At 44.0% G+C, this 17,500-nt stretch overlaps 2 protein-coding genes across 2 annotated transcripts in view; one reads left to right on the forward strand and one right to left on the reverse strand.

Annotated features, from left to right (window-relative positions):
• The window catches only part of stx17 (syntaxin 17), an 8,216-nt gene extending 5,234 nt beyond the window's left edge, over nucleotides 1–2,982 (forward strand). Inside the window, exons 6-7 of the mRNA XM_030784798.1 lie at nucleotides 632–718; nucleotides 2,446–2,982. Of these exons, the coding sequence (XP_030640658.1) occupies nucleotides 632–718; nucleotides 2,446–2,691 (333 nt within the window). The 3' untranslated portion in view covers nucleotides 2,692–2,982. The remainder of the gene's footprint in view (nucleotides 1–631; nucleotides 719–2,445) is intronic.
• A 1,975-nt stretch (nucleotides 2,983–4,957) lies between these two features.
• On the reverse strand, nucleotides 4,958–16,435 carry erp44 (endoplasmic reticulum protein 44). The gene is made up of 11 exons (XM_030784055.1): nucleotides 16,298–16,435; nucleotides 13,070–13,142; nucleotides 12,108–12,147; nucleotides 11,752–11,867; nucleotides 10,155–10,339; nucleotides 9,803–9,918; nucleotides 9,195–9,369; nucleotides 8,329–8,440; nucleotides 7,786–7,927; nucleotides 6,759–6,861; nucleotides 4,958–5,978 (listed from the first exon to the last, which is right to left on the reverse strand). Exons 1-11 carry the CDS (start codon nucleotides 16,352–16,354, stop codon nucleotides 5,874–5,876), a joined length of 1,224 nt encoding a protein of 407 aa, XP_030639915.1. The 5' UTR covers nucleotides 16,355–16,435; the 3' UTR covers nucleotides 4,958–5,873.
• Nucleotides 16,436–17,500: the final 1,065 nt, after the last annotated feature.

The following is a 17,500-nucleotide window of genomic DNA, read 5'->3' on the forward strand; positions in this document are numbered from 1 at the left end:
CAGAGAGACAGCTGCCACTCTCTGAATATTTAATCAGCTTCCCACCGACCACCCAGTTACCCCCGACAACCAGCCCCCCTATACCCTCAAACAATCCAACCCTGCCCCCTTCTACTCTGCCTTCTGCCCCTCCAAACAATCTTTCCTTACACTCTCTGTCCCCCTACTGCAAAGACACTTCCACACACAACCGTGTGTGTGTGTGAGTGAGTGCGTGTGTGGCCTTGTTTGAGATGAGGTGCATTCTAATGTGTATATGAATAGTTTTTATTGAATGTTAGTACATTAATTTGTGTGTGTGTGTGTGTGTGTGTGTTTGACATATAGATACATTGTTGTGTACTGCAGTGTAAATGTACCAGCAAATACTATAAGGTACATTTGTGTGTGTGTGTGTGCGCGTGTGTGTTTGATATATAGATTACTGTTGATACATTGTTGTGTATTCTCGTTTAAATATACTTGCAGACACATTCAGGTAGTGTGTGTGTGTGTGTGTGTGTGTGTTTGATATATAGAATATTGTTGATACATTGTTGTGTATTCTCGTTTAAATGTACTTGTGGACACTTGCAGGTAGTGTGTGTTTGTGTGTGTGTGTGTGTATCCGTAACTTCCTCTTCTCTCTCAGTCCCAGCAGGAGAAGATTGACAGCATTGAGGAGAACGTTAGCGTGGCGGCGGCTAATGTGGAGGAGGGAGCCCAGAGCCTGGGGAAGGTAAGGGGAGAGAGGGGACTCCTGCTGGGGGATCGATGCCACTCTACCCCCCTGCTTCACCCGGCCTACCACCACCATCAGCCCATTGATCCTGCCCAGTGCGCAAGGAAACTGCAATTAAGGGAATAAGGAGAGAGAGAGGGAGAGAGAGAGAGAGAGAGAGAGAGAGAGAGAGGTAGGGCGGGGGTGGTAAAAGGCATGCAGTGGAGGGAGATCGATGTGTGTTGTGTCGGCCTCTCACAGCGAGTCGATGTGTGTGTGAGTGTGTAAGTGCACAGAGGTCTAAAGGATGTAAAAGAAAGTCTATAAACAGCATTTGAGCTCCAGCAGTGGGGTTCAATACACACACACACACACACACACACACACACACACTGAGGAGCTTCAACTTTAGCGGCAGAAAGTGTAGAATAAGGATGCAGCATGGTATGTGTGTTTGAGTGTGTGTGTGTGTGTTTTATTGATTGAGTCTGAATAGAAATGTTTCTCATTCTCTTTTTTTTTTGAGAGTAGGGAGTTAATACAGTCTTATTGACCAGTATGTTTCAATTCTATGACATGAGTGGACTCACCTCTGTGTCTGCTGCAAAGAACAGGAGGAGGTCCAAACACACACACTCACACGTGGTCACACAAACATGCACACCACATACGTGCACACACCCAAACACACATGCATGTTTGGTGCTAAAATTCTGCAAAATGTACTCATGCACCCCCCCCCCCCCCCCCCCCCCCACACACACACACAGAAAATGTTTAGTTAATCCTATTGCCGATAATTACATTATTAGTGTTATTACAGGCCATAGAAAATATGTGGAATCATTTGATCCATCTCACACAGACACACACACACACACGGGACTGATCACAGTATAAGAAACATTAACCATTCTCACACAATCACTTTTCTCTCTCTCTTTCTGTATCTCTCTCTCTCTCTCTCTCTCTGGGAGGTGTTGGTAATTAACTGTTCTGTAAGCATTGCCCTGTGAAGATGTGAAGATGAGGGAGTGAAAGAGAGAGAGATGAGAGGACAGGAAAGGTGGCATTTGATGGACGTACCCGCCTTGTAGATATCTTAACGTAAATTAAATTTGTGTGTGTGTGTGTGTGTGTGTGTGTGTATGTGTGATTGTGTGCTAGGGGCATGTTTTGTAACTGTAATTAAAGTTGGTCCCAGCCAAAGGAATTTCGCCTTTCACCTGATATCAATTAATTTAACTGAGAGTGTTTGATCCACTCACGTCAAATTTAAACCATTTTTTTAACTGCCTTAGCAGAAGCGTGTGTGTGTGTGTGTGCGTCTTTAAACAGATACAGACTATTTTAAAGCTGATGGATAACGGTTCTGTTATCAGACAAACAGACATTCGATTCGGTTCGAACAGTCTTTTTTTTTTTTATGAGATTAATTTACACACACACACACACACACACACGTTAATGTGTTTTCCTGTGTTTATCGTTTCATATGTATTACATTTGTGCATTTTCTTTGGTCCTCATGCTTCATAAATGTGTAAAACGAGTTAGGAAATGAGAACACAAAACTACTCATCAGTTTTCTCTCTGTGTATGATATATAACTTCTCTCTCTCTCTCTCTCTCTGTCTCTCTCCCTCTCTCTCTCTCTACCTCTCCCTCTCTCTCTCTCCCTCTCCCTCTCCCTCTCCCTCTCCCTCTCTCCCTCTCTCTCTCTCTCCCTCTCCCTCTCTCTCCAGGCGGCTCACTCCAGGTTGGCAGTGCTGCCGGTGGCGGGGGCTGTGGTGGGGGGTGTTCTGGGGGGGCCTCTGGGTTTGCTGGCGGGGTTTAAAGTGGCAGGGGTGGCAGCCGCCGTGGGAGGGGGCCTCCTAGGGTTCGCCGGCGGAAATCTCATCCAGAAAAAGAAGAGAGAGAAAGTGGAGCTCCAGCTGCAAAAGCTAAAGAATGACAGCGGTACTCAACCTGGACATGAACTCGCACAATGACACAGGCACACACACGCACACACACACACACACACACACACGAACAGACATGTGTGACATGAACACAAAGTCACACTGAAAACACTACAGCAGCTCATACTCAACAGCACAATCTCTGTCTCTCTCTCACACACACACTAAGGGGACTACTGATCTTAAAAATGATCAAACAGACATCTTATTATACTGCCTTAACTCTTCTTGTTTCTGTACCAAAATGTGTCTGAATTTTTAATCTTTCATGTGTTGCCTAACAGTTGCTTTACCTCTTCATGACTACATGACTTTTTTGCCAAAATGTTTCATAGTTTACCAGTTACAATGAGGGAGGGAAGGGGGGAAGAACACATTATTAAACAGAACAAAGTTTAAATGGCCACTATATATAGTTTACACAAAAACTACTCCATGACTTTCTATGACTCTGTGATTTAATCTCTTCTTAATTCACATAATTTGTCAAATTAGGGGGAGAAATAAGAGAATAAGAGAAGCTGATCTCCTCATTCGAAGAGGATTCGCAGACATCAGCGACTATAAATTAGGTGACCTCGGTCACACCCACAGAGCAGTTGCTACGTGGGCAATGAAGATTTTATTCTTTATATGTACGTAAAACTTTTCAGTCTGTGGGGTTTTTTTTTTGGTTTTTTTTTCCTTTGAGGTCGATTTTGTCCGTGGTCGTCATCCGTATGATAAGCGGTAACGAACGGCGAACCTGTCTCCTTCACGATCGGGTACGGGAGGCCTCCCGAAAAGCTTCGCAATAGACTCACTGCTCGCCGTGATCCCTGTATTCAGATATGATGCTTAAGATTCAAAGCGTCCGCTTTAGAGAGAGACACTGTTCTAACGGTACGATCCGGTTCCTGCTGCTGGAGGGAATACCAAGTAATCTTTTTTTTTTCTCTGTGCTTCGAATTCTTATTTTTAATGCGAGAAATGACCGAGAATAAAACAGATTGTCGCAGAATCTCACATCATTATTGTTGTTGTCATCTTTTTTTCTTTCTTGTGGCATGACCTCTGAATGTTTCTGAACGATGTTGTTGTTGTCATCATTTTTTTTTTCTTTCTTTCTTGTGGCAGGACCTCTGTCTGAACGTTTCTGAACGATGTTGTTGTTGTTGTTGTTTTTTTTTTTAGGGGCATTTGGGGGAAACCCCTGATCAGACGTGTCTCTTTCTGACACGCTGAATAAATCCCCCCACGCTTTCCTCCGCGCGCGCGTGAAGGTTTTCCCCCTATGGCACCGCGGGGTTTGGGTTATAGCCTTTTGCTTATGTGTGCGCAAGTCAGTCTGTCACATTGGGGACCGTGTGTGAGTGCTGAGCGCGTGTGTAAGTGAAGTGTAAGGGCTGAGCGCGTGTTTAGTTTGTAAGACGGGGAAAGTCCCAGTCAAAAGTGGCTCGCAATGCCTCTCAAATCCAGACACCCCGCAATTTCCACATGTATGTCTCCACGCACACGCACACACACGTACACACACACACACACTGAGAGAGAGACAGAGAGAGAGACAGATCAGATGGAAAACGTGGTGGTGGTCCTTCACACGGAATGTAACACGCGTACGATGGCATCGTTTTGTAACGGTGTGGATGCTGTGATGTCATCGGTTTCAACTGTGGGTGGAATGATGTCAAATGATGGTGACAGATCAGATGCAGACATTTAAAAAAAAAAAAAAAAAACCCTCTCTTCTCAACGTTTCCATCCCTCATAATAGAGAGGAGCACCACACACACACACACATCACTTCAAATGACACTCCTCACTCACAATCACAGGAAAATGATCTTGGTGACAGTCTATACTTAGCTTGCTATATTTTTTTTTTCTTCGTGTGTGGACGTATCAGAAAAAAAAGAAAAAGAAAAAAAAAAGTGCTAAATTCTTGACGCAGTCTTGCATCCTTCTCGTAAATGTCGCAGTTTTTTTTTTTTTTTTTAAATTTCGATTTTTCTCCGGCTGCGAGAACTCGTGATGGAAATATTGAGATGAATGTGAGAACTGATCAAACGGGTCTCTCCTAAGTCTGGATATCGATGTGTTTATTGGTAGGACGCTCAAGCTTACACCTGATTTTTATGTGAATTCATACAGCTGGGTTTTTTTTTTTTTTTTGCCCTCTTGTCTGTCTGACTTTGATGTAAGTTTTGCGACTATTCAGGAAAACCCGAAAAAGAAATTACACACAGACACAGCAACAGGATCTTGTAAAATGTTTTTTTTTTTTTTAATTTATTTTTATTTATTTTTTGGTTTCCTGCCCCTTCTGAGATGACCAATTTACAAACAACCCCCACCCTTGTAAACCCCACCCCCATTAAACTCCACCCACTGACACCACCCCATGAGGACTGGGCTGATATGAGACTGATATCATTTCTGGGTCTTAACGAGCGTGGACATAACGAGTCTGGAATCGGCACAGTACGTAAGAACACAGACACACACGTGCGCTCGCACACACACACACACACACACACACACACACACACACACACACACAGACGCATATAAAGACAAACAGTCTCTCTCCCTCTCTCTCTGTCTCACTGTATTGAGGACTGGAGTGAGTGACCACAGGTTAACCGCTGACTGAAAAATTCCGAGAATCTTTCCATGATTCTGAATATTTCTTTCCCATGATTCCAAACTTGTCTGAGCGCGTGCGCTTCCCTCTCGTCAAGGAGGACCAACGACATTAAGAATTTTGGAATTTTGTCTGTTTTTTTCCTACAAAAAAAAGAAAAGTAAAAGAGAAACCAGACAGACAAGACCTGGGCAGGCAGGGAGAAGGGACGAAAAAAAAAAAAAAGAAAAAAAACAAAAAAAAAGATAATCTCCATTTAATTTAGACAAGACTGACCCATAGAACAGATCCGTATTTACAAGCTCCAGAAATCAAAGTAAAAACACTTTTCGCTGTTCTCTCTCTCTCTCTTTCTTTCTTTCTTTCTTTCTTTCTTTCATTCATTCGTTTCTTTGTTTCCCCCACAGACCTTCAACTGTCCTCCTCCTCCTCCTCCTCCTCTTCTTGTTTGTTTTTTTTTTTCTTTTTTAAACCAAAATAAAAGGTATGAAAATAGACGGGGTCCAGCGGCCGCTGCACCGGGGCGGGGGGGGGGGCGGCTGCAGTCGTCGGTTTTTCTGGAAACGTCTCGCTCGCTTGGTGGTCACAGCTCGTCCTTGTCCCTGAGGATGGTGTAACGCGTCTCGCTGGGGGCCAACTTTTGAAAAGAACTTTCTGGAGGATTACTGGCGACCTCTCTGTTCTCTTCCTGAAAACGGGACACACAAGGGAAAGAAAAAAAATAAATAAATAGATGTTACACAAACGTGACCCAGGGCGCGTGAAAAGAACGGCGTTTTTGGTTCGGCGGGTACAGAAACTAAAAGTGTAAGTACTGAAACACCTCACTCAAAAGACATTACATTAAAATGAGCCAACAGCACGCTGGGTCACGCTGTGAAAGAACAATCTTTTTTTTTTTTTTTTTTAAGGGGACTGAGAAATGCTGTAGATACAATAGTGCGACTCTCTGAAATAAAAAAAAAAAAAAAAAAAAAAGGACTACTCCGAAAATGTACGCGTTCGAAAAAATGACTTGATTTCAGTTCGAGTTCCGCTTTAATTACTGCAGATTTGAAATGCAGAGCACAACCTGTTTTTACCATCTTGCGATTCAATGTGCGTTACGGCAGAAGAAATCAATTTTGATGCTTAAATGGACTTCATAATCAAAGTCCTCAAAACGGGATTCTGACCTTCGGGGTCTTGGAAGTTCGTTTTTTGTTTTTTTTTGAGGGGTGGACGACGCACCCAAATTTAAGAACCAAGTCCTCGAATTTAAGAAGGACGTCTGATAGCCAACATACTTAAAAACAACTGTGAGAACAAAATCCACAATGAAAAAACCACGAGTCTGTGTTATCTTTTGGCAATCCGACCGATAACAAGAATCATTCTATAATCCCACGCTCATCCAGAGACCCAACCGAGCCCCCCCCCCTGCCCCTCGCCCCCGGCCCCCCTCCCAGGCGCCCCTCGGCCCTCTGACCTGTCCTGGAGTACTGTCCGTGGGGTCAGGACCGTGATGAAACTCTCTGTGTAGCTTTCCTGAATGCAGGTCCAAGACAAACTGCCTCAGTTTTCCAGGGACACTACAAAAACACACACATACACACACACACACACAGAGAGAGAGAGAGAGAGAGAGAGAGTCATCATCCAAGCTGGAGACACTCATGAGGAAAAAACTCAGATAAAGCGAACATTAACCTTGTTCGTCTGAATACTGTCTCTGATAACTGACTGCATAAGAGCTCCAAAATGCCATACAGTCTCCAAAACCACATATCTCTAACAAGATAATGACATCATCGGCGTGGCGACAGTCGCCATTGTTACACAAAGCCTCTGGCCAATCAGCAAGATCACAGAACCGACAGAAGCTCGTTGATAAGGTTTTGATTGGATAATCAGGGACAGACAGTGCTCTGATTGGTTAATAGAGACTCATATGAATTATGATACAATCAAGTTCTAGAATGAATGATAGAATTTTTAGCAACAGTAAAGTCACACACATAAATACACTCAAATTATAAAAAAAAAATAAAAGACGTGAGACACACACGCTAATGCATTCAGTCACGTTAATTGAATATGCAGGTTAGAAGGTGCGGCCTAAAGCCATGCGTGGGCGTGTGTATGTGTGTGTGTGTGTTTAACTAATGGTCTGAGGCTGAGTGCATAATTTGCCTTTAATTGTGAGGTGTCTGCAGCTCAAGATAACCTGCAAACAAAGCAGAGGATGGTACGGTGTGTATGAGCACACACACGCATACAAACACAAAGGCATCTTAATTAACACTGAACTGAGCCAGCCAGAGAGGGAGAGAGGGAGAGAGAGAGAGAGAGGGAGGGAGAGAGAGGGAGAGGGAGAGAGAGAGGGAGAGAGAGAGAGAGAGAGGGAGAGAGAGAGAGAGGGGAGAGAGAGAGGGATTTTGAGTGGTTAGGATGTTATGCGGAACGCGTCCATGCAGGAGGGGAGGGGCGGGATACGGGGGGGGGGGGGTACTCACCTGAGGTCGCTGAATTCGGGGAAGACATACATGTGGCGGAAACTGTCGATGGCGATGACGGGGCAGTCGGCGGGAGTTTTCTGGATGTGCAGCAGTGGGTGGCGGAACTTATCGCAGTCAGCATGCAGGAAATTTATAGAACCTGAGAGAGAGAGAGAGAGAGAGAGAGAGAGAGAGAGAGAGAGAGAGAGAGAGAGCGTTTTCGTCTCGTTCTCATACTAAAATGTCAAATTTAAAGTGTGTAATGTATTCATTTATAAAGATGTAAGTCAGTCAGTGATACCATAAACTTTTCTCTATGAGAGATGTGTGTCTTACTAACATAATTATCCAAACCTTTTTTCACGTGCAGTTCTCTATGAACTCATCTTCATGTCTGCTTTCCACAAAGCTTTGATTCTATGCTGTTATCTTACAAAAGGTCGTCTAAATTAGCAGACGGGGGGTTTTTTTGGTCCTGTCTGCAGCATATTTCCCCTTACAATGACCTCTGACCTTTCAGCGACCCCTAGGTGAACCCTGTGCGACCCCTGACCATCGTACCCTTCTCGCTGATGAGCTGGCGTGCGACCTCTTGCTGGAATTTCTCCAGACTCTCTGTGTCCTCTTTCATATGGAAGAGAATCAGGAACGGAATGCCTTCCTCCGTCAGCTCCTGCACACACACACACACACACACACACACACACACACGTTAAGACTGTTGACTTCATAACAGTTGCTTTAAGAGCAGCAGTTAAGGCATGAAGATAGACAAAGAGGTCAGTGGAGCAGTGTGTGTGTGTGTGTGTGTGTGTGTTTGTGTGGGGCAGCTGAGACTGTTACTTGGTGATGTTGTCAGAACAGTTTTTGACAGTTATTTAAAACATGTGGTTAAGTAAAGCAGAAACACACCTACACACTGCACCAATCAGTGGGCAGAGCATGCCGACATGCTCACACTCACACACGCAAAGACACATGCACACGCACACGCACGCATACACACACACATGCACACACACACACACAAGTATGAACACAAACGCACATACACAGACACAGGAAAACGCACAAAGGCGCGCACAGTGCAAGGACAAGGAGTGTGGGAAAGTTACACTTTCAAGAGAAAGAGAGCATTGTCATGATAACGACTGACTCACTGTACAACCGCACAACTCATGTACGCACACACACACACACGCACTCACGGACACACACACTCACACACACGCACACGCGCGCACACACACTCACACACACGCACACACGCACACAGGCACTCACACACACGCACACACACGCACTCACACACACACACACCACACACACACAAACGCAGGACAGCAGATCCTCACAGACTTAACGGAATCGAGAGGATGTACCCAACCCCATTAGGCCTTGTTCATGGACAGGGGGAACATCTGTACCTCTCCGTTCTCGAAGGTGATCTCTCGCACGAGAGGGACACACTTGTCCTGTGTCCAGGCGTAGATGAGATCAAAGTTGGTCAGGGAACCAAGGTAGACCATGTCCGGTACGGTCTCCCCGATCGGCTTATAGATCACATTATCTCCACTGAATCTCTCCGGTTTAGATACATCACTGAGAGAGCGAGAGAGAGAGAGAGAGAGAGAGAGAGGGAGAGAGGGAGAGAGGGAGAGAGGGAGAGAGAGAGAGAGAGGGAGAGAGAGAGAGAGAGAGAGAGGGAGAGAGGGAGATAGAGGACGAGAGAGAGAGAACAGGAGAGACCGAGAGAGCATTTTGAACGGTTCAGCGTTGAGCATTTTGCAGAAGGTGCACGGTTATGACCGCTCAGTTAACATGAGTCACTGTCAGTAACTACAATTCTCAGAACTAATATTGAGAGAGTCCTCACGGTTACTCCGGCAACAGAATGGAAAATAAACCAAAGGACCCGAACTGGTATTGTTTCAGAGATCTGTGTGTGATCACAGGAGTGTGAGGGGAAAAGAGTCCCCGGGTGAGGTGTGACGAGATGTGCGGATTAAAGCTGAAACGCGGTCTAAACTCTTACCCAAAAGCCGCCAAGAATACACAGTCATCTCGCAGGATGTTTGCAACTCTCTCAAAGGTGTGATAATTCTCAGAGTCTCTCTGCTCAAAATATCCTATGATGGTACGTTTACTCCTCTGTGACCACAGGGAGAGAGAGAGAGAGAGAGAGAGAGAGAGAAACAGTAGATGTGAAAATGAGAGGGATATCAAAAAACGTCAAGTGTAGCAGGAAGCTCAAATGTTGATGAAAAAAGCATCTTTATAGTGTGTGTGTGAGTCTATGTACATGGTTTTGGTCCTATGAATCCTGTACTGCGTGTAGGACAGGTGAGATACTAATTTCCTAGGGTGGGTGTGTGTGTTAAACTCACATCTACAGTGGTAATTTCCTCCAGGCTCTGAACCTCTTTGATAGGATCAACTTTCTGCTGGCGGATGAAGTCGGCGATAGCTGCCACCGACCTTTGACCTCTGTATTCTCTCTTCATCATCATTCCGTTACGGAAGAGTTTTAGCGTGGGGTACTTACTGATCCTGTAGCGCTGGGCTATGTCAGCTACAGAGAAGAAAAAAACATTAAAACAATGTTTCAGCAACGCTATTCTCACGCGCTTACCCATGAAACTGTGCTGGAACAGATCATTAAAAAAACACTTAAAAAACACGGGTATAGTTACTGAATGCTACAGCGCTAGGCTGTATCAGCTACGCAGAAAACATCAAAACAACGCTTGAACAATGTTATCCTGACACATTTACTGGTGCTAGGGCGATAGACGTCGAACAACGTTGAATTAACTCCTTAGTTTGGAAACTCCTGTCACGTTTACATAATCTATACATGCCAACACACCGACTGAACCAAACTATACATTTACAAAGACACGTTTATACAGGTTTGACAAACGTAAATAACTAAATAACTAACTAACTAATTAACTAAATAAATAAATGAATAAATAAAGGAAAAAATGTGTTTGTTGAGGTGACATTCATTGAAGAAATTTGTTTCATTTTACTGCCTTCATAAGCAGAATATCTTTTTATTTCTGGGTTGTTTTTTTTTTCTTTTTCTTTTTTCGCTGCAGTTCATTTTTTTGACAATTCATCCCATTTACTTCTCATTCCTGCGTTTTTCTGCTGTGGGCTGACGACTCTTTCTCTCTCTCTCTCTCTTTGTCCTGATCAGTACGCGAATGCCAGGCCTGCTGGATCTGCCTTCACTTACAGCAGGAAATAAATAAACCCAGTGGGATGAGTCCCAGTAGATAATACCCTCTACAGAGTCAGTGCCGAGAACAGTGACTCACGGAACAGTGACACTGGACAGAAAGGTCAGTGAACTCTGCAGAGTCTGCTCTGACCTCTGTGCGTGCATGTGTGTGAGTGTGTGTGTCTCCCTTAGGACCAAGAATCCCCTAGGCCCTGCTTCTGCATGTGTTGTGTAAATATAATTTTCCCTCATTTGTTAAAGCGTAACATCAATGTCATCTCAAGATGAGCGTGACTGAGAAAAATACAGAGGGGGAGAGAGAGAGAGGGAGAGAGAGAGAGAGAGAGAGAGAGATGGAAGGAGAGAAAGAAAAGAGAACATGAAAGTAACCTCCCACTAAGAGGAAAAGACTCCAAAGCTGATCAGTTGGTGTCAGTTTCTCTCTCTCTCTCACACACATGTGCACACACAGACACACACACACACACAAGCGTGCACGCACGCACGCACATGCGCACACACACATACACACACACACACCCACACCCACACAGCAGGGTATCTTTGAGCCGTCTTGACTTCACAGAAGACGCGGTTCTGTCATTAAACCATCAAACACTTTACAGGTCATCAATAATTCTGTTTAATTTCCTTTATCTCAAAGGCTAAGCCAATGTGTGTATGCCGTCGTGAGCGTTCTCTTCCCCACCACCTCCTCTTTGTGTGTGTGTGTGTGTGTGTGTGTGTGTACTCACAGTGCTGGTCACAGTCCACTCTGGCAAACACCACCTGGGAGGTGTCTGGATATTCTTCTCGTACCACATTGGAGGCTTCCTCAAAAATAGGGTGAAGCATCTGACTGAACCGACACCTACACAAACACACACACACACACACACACACACACACACACACACATATATTCATAAAGTCATATAACCAAAAGGACACAACAGCACAAAGAGATTTGCTCAGACGATCACACATCTGAACTGCGAATTCACGCACTGCTGCAGAAAGAATTCACTCTCTCTCTCTCTCCCTCTCACAAACACAAACGCAAGCACACGCACACGCACACTCACACACGCAGTCTTCAGTAAGAACTTACCAGTCTGCATAAAAGTTGACTAGAGCCACTCCTGCATTATCTGTGGGAGAAAAATGTGGATTTACCATCAGTTTGTCAGTGCAATTGAAACAGCACCTGCAAGTCTATCAGAAATGATCCCCTAAGCGAAATAAAATTCCTTCCATTTAGGGGTGGACGATACAGACAGTATAGGGAGTGCACCGGTCTGAATTTCGCCGTACGGTATGGAGTTTGACTATACCGCGCTGACCGGTAGAGCCCTCACAGATCTAAAGTGGCAATGACGTAACTGCACCGGCACGAGACGGTAACGCGCTAAACCGTGCCCGGTCTGCCGGAAAGACGGCGGCTGCGTTCGAAACCGCTCGCTCGTCCACTCCCTCACTGTTTACTACTTAGGGAAGGAGTACGTGGAGTTATGTGGAATTCTTTTTTTTTTTTTTTTTTGAAACTTTAAAATATTTTTACTGAATTGCAAAGACGATTACAATCCAGTCGAGCGATGCCGGTCGTGATCGACGGCGAGTTTCGAGAATCCGGCCCCGGGACGACAGCGGGCGTTATAACAAGAGGGTCGTAACGGATTTGTAGGACAGCGTCGTCTAAAATGAACAAAAAGACAGTGTCATGTTGGAAAGTGTGTGTGAGCGTTTGCCTGAACTTTTTTATGTCTAGCGATCAGAGAGCTGAGAGTCGGAATCTGACACAGACTCATACCGTCCATATTTATTACCATTTCTCAATCAGTTTTCTCATCCTGTTGAAGTTTCAGTGCACTGACAGATTTAAATGACTATTTATTTTGAAGGATCGTTGACTGATTGTTGATTGGTTTTCTTGTATGATGATTGCTGCAGTTCGTGCTTCTTAAATAAATGTTTTTTCAAAATTCATGTCTGCCCGAAGGCCTACCAGGGATTTAGAAATTTTGCGAGCCCTGCGCGCACGCACACACACACACACATTCATAGAGAACTCACTTAAGACGTCATCGATGTTGCCTGTGTCTAGGCTCGTTATCTCTCCCCGTCCCGGAGTGTACAGACCTGTTACCTGGCAACACAGGAAACAGGAAATGATGTCACAACCACAGAATGGCCAATCACTGACATGGCATGGGAGTGGTGAGTGAGAAACCTCTTTGCCAGGTGTGTGTGTGTGTGTGTTGAGGAGATAAAAGAAGCCTTTTAATGTCATTATATGATGGCATCATTACTCAGCGAGTGAACTTTCGGATCTGTTGTCACTGAGGAAAGTCCAGTGACTGTTCCAAATTCTAACTTACACACAGAGAGATACAGAGAGAGAGAGAGAGAGAGAAATAAAGAGAGGTAACTGAGTGTACTTTTATATGGAGTTTGTTCCATGATGGACTGTATGCACAACCACAAACCACAGAAACCCTGTATTTAAAAATACACCAGGCCAGCCAGACACACACACACACACACACACACACACAGAAACGTGTCACATCCAACTGCTATCATGAAAACAAAAGACTGTTACAGTGTGAGTATGTCTGTATGCAAATGTAAGAGAAGCGTTAAGATGAATGAGTTTTAATGGAGAGTAAAAGTCAGACTGACGTCAAAGCGTACACACAACTTCACAGAAAACACTTCACACATAACACCCAAACTGATTCATTAGTTACCTCAGGTACTGCAACAAAGTGAGAATTTCCACTGAATTTTTTTTTTCTTTGAAAACAAAAAAAAAAAGGTGTAATGTAATGATTATAACACGTTTCATGTCACACATGTGTCTGTGGTCACACAGGGCCCTGGAGTTCCCACCCTGATCGACCGACAGACCGCCTGCCTGCCCCCCCCCCCCCCGCAGTGATGCAGGAAACAGCTTCACACACCTTCAGCTCTTAGCGCAAACGCTGCACCGTGCATATGTGTCTATGGTGTGGACCTTAATGCATAACCAACTGACTTCTGCATTTCACACCTTGCTGCTCTGAGACCATTATTAGTAATGTCTCACTGTGTGTGTGCGTGCGTGCGTGTGTGTGTGTGTATGAATGAATAGCAAGCATGAAATTCAAGGCTCGACTGTGCCTTCCTTGTTTTTACAACTTTATTCGACTCCATAGGGAAAGTAGAAGAATTGTGTCTCCTCTGTTCTCCCTCTGTCTCTCCCTCTCTCTCATCACACACATATGTGCATCCACACACACACACACACACACACACACACACACACACACACACAGAGTGAGCCATATGGATACCCATCGTGTTGGCAGCACCTAGACAATACTGCTTAGATTCAGCAGCTAATCTCATACAGAGAAAGGAAGAAAAAACTCCCACAGTCACAAACACTGGGGGGAAAAAAAGGAACACAATACCATCACGGCAATAACGACACATCAGTCTTTCGCGCTAAACAACCCCCCCCCCCCCCTCCCCCGCCCCTAACAGCGGCCACAAACACAGCCAACAGGACCCTAGTCTCGCTCCATTAAAAACTGCAGAGGGGAGCCCACACACTCAATGTATCCCCCTTTAATGGAAATGCTCACACCAGTTATGATAATATACCAGTTTGACTCGTATTCTGGTTTGAAGCCTGCTCCCTGGACTATGCCCTGAAGGTCAAAGAGTAGAGGAATACTAGAGACACTTAACGGTGAATGCAGGCATGAGAGTGTCTCCCGGTCATTGTCGAGGAGACTTCACGGATGTGTGTGTATATTTGCAGAGTGAAAGAACAAATACAGAACTCTGGAAAAGCATTTGTCTTTCACGTCACCAGTATGAACACAGCTATAGCACGCGTAACCCCCCCCCCCCCCCGCGCGCCTCTCTATGCGTAATGATAATAATAATGAATGAATGAATGAATAAGACAGGGATAAGGGGCGATTCATATTTGAGGACTGACCGTTTTCGCAATAGAATTAGTCATCTGGGAGTGAAAGATGCTCCTTAATATTAACAGACTGGCAGTTCATCTGAAGTGCAAAACAAAAACATGTGAAACGCCTATAAGACGTGTAATCCCTATAATGAAGTTTAGGGGGATTTATATTTATATTTCACACCGAAAACAGTTATCACTTCGTAAAAAGTCGTTTGAAATTGTTCCAGGTGTACGCTGGCAACAAAGATTCTTCGGTTTTGTTTCACGCTGCGAACACTAAAGCAAACGCGGACAAGTTCCGGGTTGTCAGCCAATAAGATTAGGCCACAACAGAAGAATTCGCCAATCGGCTTCTTCCGTGCGACAGATATGTCCGGGGTATGGAATGCAGCCGAAAATAACCCCCAATAAACTTTTGTTGTCTAAAACTTAACGGGTCACGAATCAGTAAAAAACACTGTTCTCATATACAAGAGGTAATAGACATAAAAGCCGTGGATTTGCTGTACCGGTGTTGATTACAGCCAGGCTATTACACTTGTTAGGGACTACTAGGGTTAGAGACTACTCGCTAGCAACCACTTACTGATGCATACTAATAGACTGTCATAAGCCGGTTGCACTTTCGTTTCATTGTTTTAAAACCTATAAGTTGGGTCTGAGCACTTATGGACATGTTACATTACATATTTCCTATGTGGGCTGCTGCAGTAACTACATTTCGACCTGAAGAAAGATGTCATTAACTTAGCCAAGTTTAGGAAATCTCTGTCTCTCGGTGGATGAGAGGGAAAGCGATTCCATTAGCTAGCTAGCAAGGCTAGGTTTATTCACTGACTAAATACTCAGAAGTCACTTAGATAACATTCCGTTTGGGAGCATATTACATTAGCTTATTAAACCCTGCTATAAATATAAATCTATACGTGAGGATGCATGTGCGTATGTGCTGATCATCACAAACCCCCCCGTTAGTTCAGGGCTGGTAAAATAAGAAACTGGTTGCAGAGTTATCAAGTGCTGGCTGGCTAACTTATTTCATTGCTGGTTATGTTAGCCAGTTGGCTCAATAAATGAACACATAAGCAACGAGGCTCGTGCACAAGGGGTTTACAAACAGTCAGTCACAGTGAACTTTTAGGATGTTGTATGATAAACCCATTTCACTCAATTTAACAGTAACGATAAATAACGTTGTAAATCATGACGGTCCAGCACTGACATCCACCTAACTGTTAGCAGTACTTGCTAACCCAGCTAGCACAAGTTAACCTGCTCACCCGGCAAGCAAAGGAGAGTGTGGAAGTCAACCGTACGAAACAGCTACTCACCAGTAATATGGTAAAGTAGTGGAGTTCGGGAGCGGGTAAAAATGATGTTAATTTCATTGTATGGTGACGTTGGTTGAGGTTCAGATGTTGTTAAATGTTCCCAGTCTCTCGACACCACCTCCCCTCTTCTGCTGCAGGAAACGGGCAGTACACAGTCAGAACGACACACCAGGAACGCGAGTGACAACTCAAGGTGCTGGAAAAGCAATATGGGACATGTAGTTTTCTGAAGTGTGGTTTCGAAGGAGCAGTTCTATTTAAAAACTACACATACCGAACGAATCAACTTGTGGAATTTGTGACTACTTGGGACTTGTAGTTTTTTACAAGTTATGAGTGACCAGATGTTTGCGGTGCTTAGAGATGTTTAGTGCATCTTAGGGTGCAGAGATTCCAGAGCTTTGAATAAGAATAGAAACCAAAAATAAAGCAAAGTATAAAGTTTTAGTGGTGATTCTCCATGCAACATTGTAACGACAGAAAATGAATATTTAAGATTCACTTTGTTTCATCTGAATGAGGTAAGTTGCATCATCGTCTGCAGGCTAGAAAAGTTAGCAAGTCATAGCTTCTCAACTTTTATAGTTAAAGAAAAATTAGATAACATTAGGGCGTTACACATACAAATGACGTGCAACCCAAAAAGAAGAAGTTTTGCAAACTCTAGTCCACAGTGTGCTAACAGCCTATGTTAAACTCATCAACATTCTCAGGACAACGACTAATAGAAGTTTGGGAACATTCTCTGTACTCCTAAAAAGATGAAACAGATTTAAGGACTAGCCTATGTTTTCAAAAGATAATTTTGTTAGTGTTTAAAGGTAAACCTCGCTTAAAACGTGAAGTTTCATCTGCGAATGTTGTAAATGGACCAGTCAGTCAGAACTCGTCATTAACACTTGACTGTACTGCGCTGTTACTGTTGTAATCAGAGAAATATTTTCTTTTTCAAAACCACAGTGGGCAGCAAGTCTTTTCCTTACACTCGATGTGCGCAAACTCAGGTTGTTCCTGTTCCGCTATGGTTCTGAGACAGTTCTGATATGTGGCAAGAATGTTTACAACAAGGCTCGTTAATTTTGATTCCATTTATGTTTTAATACATTCAGTTTATCATTAAATTTCCCGTACCACCAAGGACATGTCTTCGTCTTTTAATTTATAGCACGAATTTAATGTTGCTCCCTAAGCACATTCTGTTAT

Source organism: Chanos chanos, chromosome 9 (assembly GCF_902362185.1).
Source record: "Chanos chanos chromosome 9, fChaCha1.1, whole genome shotgun sequence".
NCBI classification, from domain to species: Eukaryota; Metazoa; Chordata; class Actinopteri; order Gonorynchiformes; family Chanidae; genus Chanos; species Chanos chanos.